Source organism: Monoraphidium neglectum (genome assembly GCF_000611645.1).
Source record: "Monoraphidium neglectum strain SAG 48.87 unplaced genomic scaffold scaffold02037, whole genome shotgun sequence".
NCBI lineage: Eukaryota > Viridiplantae > Chlorophyta > Chlorophyceae > Sphaeropleales > Selenastraceae > Monoraphidium > Monoraphidium neglectum.
In genome coordinates, this window is record NW_014011591.1 from 1 (window position 1) to 8106 (window position 8106).

The 8106-nt window shown below is 64.9% G+C and overlaps 3 protein-coding genes across 3 annotated transcripts in view; 2 read left to right on the plus strand and 1 right to left on the minus strand.

The window, feature by feature from the left end:
• Window positions 1-482: 482 nt before the first annotated feature.
• Window positions 483-866, plus strand: MNEG_9715 (hypothetical protein; the record flags this gene model as incomplete). The annotated part of the gene is made up of 1 exon (XM_014041811.1): window positions 483-866. The coding sequence occupies one exon, from the start codon at window positions 483-485 to the stop codon at window positions 864-866; it is 384 nt and encodes a 127-aa protein (XP_013897265.1).
• A 1018-nt stretch (window positions 867-1884) lies between these two features.
• On the plus strand, window positions 1885-4725 carry MNEG_9716 (hypothetical protein; the record flags this gene model as incomplete). Its single annotated transcript, XM_014041812.1, has 8 exons — window positions 1885-1965; window positions 2226-2326; window positions 2502-2587; window positions 2986-3163; window positions 3373-3464; window positions 3743-3822; window positions 4062-4205; window positions 4528-4725. The coding sequence occupies 8 exons, from the start codon at window positions 1885-1887 to the stop codon at window positions 4723-4725; spliced, it is 960 nt and encodes a 319-aa protein (XP_013897266.1).
• Window positions 4726-6356: 1631 nt separating this feature from the next.
• The window catches only part of MNEG_9717 (phosphoribosylaminoimidazolecarboxamideformyltransferase / IMP cyclohydrolase), a gene marked incomplete at both ends in the record, with an annotated part of 4869 nt that continues 3119 nt past the window's right edge, over window positions 6357-8106 (minus strand). The window contains 4 exons of the mRNA XM_014041813.1: window positions 6357-6594; window positions 7033-7238; window positions 7576-7644; window positions 7989-8073. Coding sequence (XP_013897267.1) covers window positions 6357-6594; window positions 7033-7238; window positions 7576-7644; window positions 7989-8073 — 598 coding nt within the window. The remainder of the gene's footprint in view (window positions 6595-7032; window positions 7239-7575; window positions 7645-7988; window positions 8074-8106) is intronic.

The window sequence follows — 8106 nt, forward strand, 5'->3', positions numbered from 1 at the left end:
GGGGGGGGGGGAGGAGGGGTGGGTGCTGTGGTTAGGGCCGCGGCCTGACCGTCTTGGACGTCACTGTCGTGTCGATTGCTTTGTGCCTGGCTGCAGCTGCCGGCGTCGTGTCTGGGACCGCCAAGCACCCCGCACGCGCGGCTGTTCAGGTGTTCAACAGCTGCGCCGCTGAGGCGCGCCATTGCCTGCGCGTGCGCATGCGTGGGCATGCCCACGCCCGGGTGCATACACACGCACAACGCATCTGCATTTTTGACCGCGAAACCCACCCACCACCCACCCGCAGCCCGATCACCCAAACCTGCTTCAACACACATCCTGGCACGCACGCACGCGCGCACAGACACGCGCACACACACGCACACAACACACAAACACAATCACACACACTCTCTCTCAGGCCCTCACACACACACACACACACACACACACGCACACGCACACGCACACGCGCGCACACACACACACACACTTACGCATTCATGCGCTTCCCCCCTCCCTTCCAGGTGCGCTACCTGCTGTGGTCCTACGACCTGCCGCTGGTTGACTCATACTTTATGCTGGACTGCGACGAGGCCAACGAGGTTGCAGATAACGAGGTTAGCCAGATGATCGATTTCGAGGGTGCTCTGGGGCGCCCCGTCCTCGGGATCGACCCGCTTCAGCATGGCTCGCTTCACCACACTTCCCGACCGCACGGCATCGGCAGCGTCGGCGTCGGCGTCGGCGACAGCGGCGGTGGCCTTCGCCAGGATGAGTCGCGGCCCGCCACCCTGAACGGCGGCGGACGCGGCGGCCCCGTGCGATTGCGGCGGCTGGCGCGTGAAGACGCGCAGCTGGCTATGGCGGGGCTCGAGGCACGGTGACGGCGCGGCTCGCCGCCCGGCATTGCAGCGCCCAAGCGGCATGTTGCTGTGTTTCCCCATGTTGCTGTGTCGCCTTTCCGGCCTCCGTCTGTGGGATTCTGTCAGCCTCCGTTTTTGGGATCCTGTCGGCCTTTGTCTTTGGGAGGTGGCTGGACAGTTTTTTTTTGCAAGATCATGTCGCAGCTGTGGCTTTGCTGTGTTGTGGGCTTGGCTTCATTTGGCAATCACACGATATTTTGTCATTGCTGAACTGTTCATCCCAGGCAGGTGCGGCATACAAAACTGCGTGGGCGACGCAGGTGTTGCTTCCACTGGAGCCCCTTACAGTTGACCAATCCATTTTGACCTCATGTTGGCACGCGGATGTCGGTGACGGCCGATAGTGCATTTTGCATCTGCACACTGTGCGCTTGTGAGGGCTGACTGCAACAACTGCAGTGGCAGACCCACCCACAATCGCGGACGCACCTGAACGTAACACATCGAGTCGATCATGAGATCTTGGTTAAGAATGTGGAAAAAGGTTTCCATCGCAACTAATGAAAGCGTTGGCTGCAAGGGCAGATGTCGCGGTACGCAAGCAGAGTGTGCGATGACCCATTTTTTTGACTTGGCCGGTTGACGCAGTGAGGCGGGTGAGAAACCCTGGCTGCACGGCTGAATGATGTAGGACAAATCTGGCCCCTGCTCCGTGTTGCATCGTCCTCCTGGCGCCCCACGCTCCTTGCTGCGCCCTTCAACACAAGGTGTGGTGAGTGTTGGGAGTACCGGCAAACAGAAGAGCAGAACGGGCGCTGCTGTCATTGTCTGCCTCGGTTTTGCAATTGATGAGCTACCGTTGTACGAATTTAGAAGACTACGACCTCAGACGTCTCACACCGGGACGGTCAGCGCGAGTGTGTGTCAGGCAGCTCGACCTGCGAAATTTGCTCTGCCACAAGAAGAGGCCGTCTCCCCATTCGCAGCGTACCTTTACCAGACGCTTCAAAGCGCCGTTAAAACTCACACAAATCAAACAATGCAGCTGCAACGTACTCTCGCGGGGCCTGGGAGCCTGCAGAGCAGCCGGAAGGCCCCCTCCGTGCGCTGCGCCGCCCAGGTGCGCGCGAACAGAGAATTTTTGTGCATATGTACGCATTATTTTGCTCCGACACCTCGCGAAGCGTTTGTACCCATGGTAGGGTGAAGGGCGCCGGTGAACAATGCCAGCAGGTTCGCTGGAGCAGGGCGACACAGCATTTCTGAAGAGTGTTGTCGTATATATGTCCAGACAAGCCACGTGCACCGCCATCCTGGAGGTCATCGCGCATTGCCCCGCGCCTGCCCGCGGTTTCGCCCGCTACCCCGCCGAATCTGCAGGTGAAGACCGCCGAGGCGCCCGCTGGCGCGGTCTCCGCGCCCAGCAGCAGCACCGAGGCCGAAATCTACATCGGCTTCCCCAAGGGGGACTACGCCCCGAGGTACGCGCGCCCTGGCACGCCCGCGCGCCCCCTGCTGGCGCCGCCGCCCTCGCGCACCTGCGCCGCAGCCAAACCTCTGACAAGGCCATCCCAGCCGTGCCCCACCCTGCCTGACGCCCCCTCCTCCCCGCCCCGCCTGACCGTTTGGGCTCCCCGTGCCGCTCTTCCCTCTCAGGGAGGGCCGCAAGGGGCGTGTCGTGAAGGATGACCCCCGCAAGTACCCCTCAAAGGAGGACCTCGGCTTCCTGCCGGGCGCCACTGGTGAGGGGTTTTGGCGGGGAGTGGTGGTGCATGGGGCCTTGGAGAATTGGGAAGCTGAACAGGCAGGGGGGACTTGAGCTCTTCAAGGAGCTGCGCATGGCGGGCGGCTGCGAATCCGAGCAGCGGCAGGGGCAGGGCGGAGCGGCGGGGCGACGACGGCTGGAAAGTGGCAGCCGGTGCGGGGCTGGCCGCGTCTTCGAGGGGTGCAGGCGGGCTGCCCAGACGGTGTTCCGTCAGCCAAAGAACGCTGTGCGCATCAGGGCCGCGCCTCGCGCTCTCCCGCCAACGCGCCGGTCCCCTCGAATCAATTGGCGCCGCGCCAGGGCGGCCCGGCGCCTGCGCCGTCCGTCGCCGCCCGCACTCAATGGCCGCAAACCCCTACTTCCATGATCACCCAGGCGGCTGGGCGGGCGGCGAGGCGGGCCTGTGGAAGTTGAGGGAGGAGGTGCTGGCTCAGAAGGAGAAGAAGAAGAAGTGGGCCGAGGCGGCCGCTGCGGCGCCCTCGACGCCCATCAAGCCCGCGGTGCCGCAGCCCGAGGGCGGCAAGGCGCCGATCTACCTCGGCTACAGCAAGAGGTGACGACCGCTGACGTCATCGGGAGGCGGGCCTGGCCGCCTGTCTGGATTCGGGCCCCAGGACCCTGCCACCCCATCTGTGCCCGGTGCCGGTGCGGAACACTCTCCCCCCAACACAATCTGAACGCCGATCCGCCTGCCCTCTCACCCCGAAAATCTCACCTCTGATCTCGGGCGTCCCCTCGCCTTCCGCATGCCCTGTTGCGCAGTGACACGGATCTCCGCAAGGTGGGCGCCCCCGGCCGCATCATCCTGGACGACCCCACAAAGTACCCCGCCAAGGAGGACCTCGGCTTCTTTGGTGAGGCCCGGCAGCTTCCGGGCAGCTTCCGGGGTTGCGACGACGGCGGGCGGTGGTAGAAGACGACCGCAGCGGGCCGCACGGAAACATGGCAGGGAAGGCGGCACTGGATCTATGGCCTCCGAGCGCCCTCTGCTTGCAGCAGCAACAAAACAGGACCGCGCCCTTTACATTCAGCAAGGTCCTCCCTGCTGCCCAGCCGCCAGCTCAGCCGCCCTCTCCCCAAAATTGCACCACCAAACCGCCACCTGCCTGCGTCGCCCTCCCCCTCCGCGCAGCCGGTGCCACCGGCGGCTTTGCTGCCGGCGAGAAGGGGCTGAAGCAGTTCGTGCGCGACGGCGAGCTCCAGCTGCGCAAGGTGCGCGGTGCAGGGGCCGGATGAGGCAGCCGCTCGGCCGGCTCGCAGGGCGCGACGCGTGCTCACCTAGCCAAAGACACTCGCCCAGTTCTCCTCGACTGCGTTACACGCATAGCTTGACCTCACTGTAGGGGCGCGTCCGTCCACTCTGGGCATCTCTGCACCCACATTGTGCCACCCAACCCCCCTGACAATCCTCCTCCACCGCCCCGCCACACCCCCTCCTCGCGATGCTACAGGAGGGCGAGCCGGGCGGCAATCAGTTCAGCCCCGTGGCGATCGCTGGCCTGCTCGTCCTCGCGGGCGCCGGTGGCGGCCTGCTGCTCAACGGCGTGGCTGACGTGGCCTCCGAGGGCCTGCAGGGTGTTCCTGCCATCACCGAGGTGAGCCGGGACCCTTTGCTCCGCTGCATGCGATTGCGTTTCTTGCCTTGTTTTGTGGAGTGCAATCAGTCAACAGCACGGGCCCACGCACTGATCGGCGTGAGGCGCACAAGAGGGCTCCTGGTGCAAGCGGAGCACAAGAGGGCTCCGCTTGCACCAGGAGCCCGTCGTTTTCGGCTCGGCACGGCCGCCCGCAGCGCAGGCCGCGCGAACGGCGCAGCACGCTCTGCTATGCGCGCGGCAGCACCGCAGCCTGCCGCCCTCCGACTCGTCCCCCATGCCTCTCACTGACGCCATCGCGGCCCGCCTTTCGACTGGACAGGCCCCCATCGATGACAACACGAAGACCCTGTTGCTCGCCGCCCTCGGCCTGCTGGGCGCCGCCGGCCTGGTCGCCACCGGCCGCGCCGCGGTCGCGTCCGCGACCGAGAAGGTCGCCTCTGAGGGCCAGAGGCTGGCGCTGCTCGCCGGCTTCTGGGTGGCCGTCTTCCTCGCCGCCCGCGCCATCCTGGTGGCGTGAGCGGCGGTGTTCACGAGGCGCCGCTCGCGCGTCGGACGCCCATTATGGCGCCGACGGCCGCGCAGAGGCGGCGCGGGCGCGCGTGCGTGCGTGCGCCCGCCGCCGGCGCGGGCGGGGCCGGCCGTCGCTTGTCCGTCCGAGATCGCGTGATGTTCGTCGCCCGCCCGGAGCCAATTGCTTCACGAGAGGGGTGCTACGAGGGAAGAAGCCTGAGGAGAGGCGAGGGACATGAGCGCTCGAGCGGAAGCCCGCGAGGCTGTGCTGAGCTGGATCGAGCACCGCGTCGCACGGTGCATCGCAAGGCCCCAAGGCCCCTTTTTTTAACCCTTTGCTGTACACAACCCTTTGCCGCCGCCACTGCTGGTGCCGCTGCTGCCGGTGCTGCTGCTGCCGCTGCTGCTGCTGTCGCTGCTGCTGCTGTCGCTGCTGCTGCAGTTGCTGCTGCTGCTGCTGCTGCCCGGGAGCGCGCGGGGGCTCGCAAGGCAAAAATCTCCATACCTTGCACTGTTCTGTGTTTGTGTGTGTAAGTGTGCGTGTGCGTGTCAATTGACAAATGTCGAGCACCATGCTGAGTGCTGGAGCTCGCCCAAGGGGACACAGTCTCCGCCAGGGCTGACGCTCGTGCTTGCTGCTACATGAGTGGCGCGTCAATAGTGGGAGAGAGGGCATATTATCCCTGGACTGGTCCGTGCGACTGCGACTCTCTCCTGTAAAATCATCCTGAGAATGCAACTTCGACTTCTTTTGGTTGGGGTCAGCTTGAAGGACTGACATGGCCAAGCAGGTGGCACACAGGAAAATGCAGGGCAGCTGTCCTACAGGAAACTGCTGGGCAGATGGCATCCGTCAGACTGCTGGGCAGCTGGCAGCAGGATCCGCTCTGGGGCCGCGGTGCGCACAGGGGCCAACATGCTGGCGGCATCTTCCCTGGGAAGACCTCGAAACGGGTTGGCCCAAAATTGTGCGCGTGTCACCAGGCGGTTGTCCAGTGACGCTGGACGCACAGGTGCCACGTACAACACGATGCGACCCGCACGGAACCTGGCCTCTTGCCTGGCCTGTTTATGCAATAACGTGCAGTACGCATGTGTAGTGGCCACCTGGTAGTGTGCAAGCTCCTGATGCAGCTGTGATGGAGACCCTGACTAATGCGTCGCGGCCCACCCTGCTGGGGAGGGCGCCTGCATCCCTCCCCAGCTACTGTTGCACTCCAGTTGGCAACAACCAAACCCTGATATAACCGCCCGTCTTTCCACATGACATAGCAGCAAGTAACGATGTCCCGTTGCGCAACCCCCCCATCCCCAAACCGAGTGCTCGCCCCCGCCGGCAGTCCAAGGGCGCCCGCTCGAAGCCCGTCCGAGCTGCTGCGACCGTGCGCCGCCAAGGGGACGGCAACATCGCTGCCTCCGCCGCAGCCACGCCCCGGCCTGCAGCGGCGGCTGGGGAGCCCGCAGGGGAGGCCTGCCGGGCGGCAGCTGATTGCTGTGTGCTGACATCCAGTCCCTTCCCGACTTGAGAAAACAGAGGAATTCTGCCTATTGACACATTCGAGAACGCTGTGGCACGCCAACACGCGCCAGGGCCCTGCATGCGTCCTCCCCTAGAACCAAGAACGCACAACGCGCCGCTCAGTGCTTGAAGTGCCGCACCCCGGTGGTCACGAGCACCACCCCATACTTGTTGCAGCACGCGACCGCGTCCGCGTCGCGCATGCTGCCGCCCGGGTGCGCTATCGCGGCCACGCCGGCCTGGCAGGCCTTCTCGACGCTGTCGCCCCAGCTGAAGGGGAAGAAGGCGTCGCTGGCCAGGACGGAGCCCGCCACGTCAGCGGCCGCCTTCTCCAGGGCTATCTCGGTGGACTTGACCCTGCGGGTCAGAGGAGGCGGTTGGGAGGCGGTTGGGAGGCGGTTGGGAGGCGGTTGGAAAGCAGTTGGGAGTCGACATTGACAGCTGGCCGGAAGGTGGGGAGGAAGCTGGTGGGAAGACGGAGCGACACACGGTTGTGAGGCGGTTGGGAGATCAATGCAGTGACCCAGGCACTAAATGCAGGCCCCCAGCACCAGAGAGGCAAGAGGGCTTTCAAGAACGCGTAGGCTTGCAGGGGTCGGCAAACTAGAAGTTGTCGGGTGCAATTCTGCAACTCAAGACGGGGGCCAGCCTTGCTGCGGCCGCATGCCCCCGCCCTGCAAGCCACGCCGTATCATGTCGCTGCACCACGTGCGCCTCAGACTCCCCTTGTGCGCGACGACGCTCCATGCCACAACCCCTCCCGCAGACGTCCCCCAAACGGACTCTCGACCCCACCTGTTGGGCTGCCCGCTGCCCATGCCGAGCATGCGCCCGTCCTTCGCCACCGCGATGGCGTTCGACTTGACGTGCTTCACGCAGCGCCACGCAAACTTGAGGTCCTCCAGCTGCTGCGGCGTGGGCTGCTTTTCGCTGACCACCTCGAATGTGATGTCCTCCGGCGCCAGGCTGTCGGCCCCCTGCTGCAGCCAGCCGCCCGCGACCTGCGGGAGGGGCCGCGCGGTGACACAGATGAGATGACCACATGATTCAGTAAGCATGGCACAAGATGACGATTGTGTGGTGCAGGAAGCTGGTAATACAACAATCTTAATGATATGATTGTCAAGGAAGGGCAAGTGTATGGTAACAGCCCGGCAATTTTGGTGGCGCGTTGTGCTGAGGCTGGCCACCGGGCAATGGCGCGATCGCCGACGAGACGGCGAGTGGGTGCTGCCGGCTGGCAGAACAGGGTTTAGGGCAGGCGCAGAGGGAAACCCCGTCGACGGCGAGCCGCCTCGCGTTTGCAGCCCGCAGCCGCGTCATCCGCCCGTAACCCACCTGGCGCAGCTGCCGCCCGCTGGGTGCCCTGGGCTTGGCCTCCAGGATGCGCAGAGTCTTGGACTTGCCCTGCAAGAGGCGGGGAAGCGCAGTGAATGGGATGGGTGAGATTTGGCAGGGCGTGGTGGGCGCTCAAAGAGACGCCCTGTGGCAACACACCTGCGACAGCTGGGTCCTCACACGCCATCCATAATCTGGGCCCTCGCACCGCCAACGTCCGGCCCAGCTCTTGATCGAGCCAATAAGCACTGCTTTTCCAGCAAGGACCGCCACCCGCAGTCCCGGAAGGTTGCCCCTCCCACCCCCCGACCCACCCACATCCACCTGGCCCTCCAGACCCTTCTCCGAGCCCGCCCCTCCGGCCAACCCCCGGCGCCTCCCTCCCAACCCTCACATATCCCTCCAAGCCCCACCTTGAGCACCTCCAGGCCCTCTGGCGTGTACGAGGGGGCGATCACAATCTCGTAAAACATGCGCGTCTCGCCGTCCGTGGGGGACCTGCAGAGGGTTGGCAACACAGGCAGGTGGGGG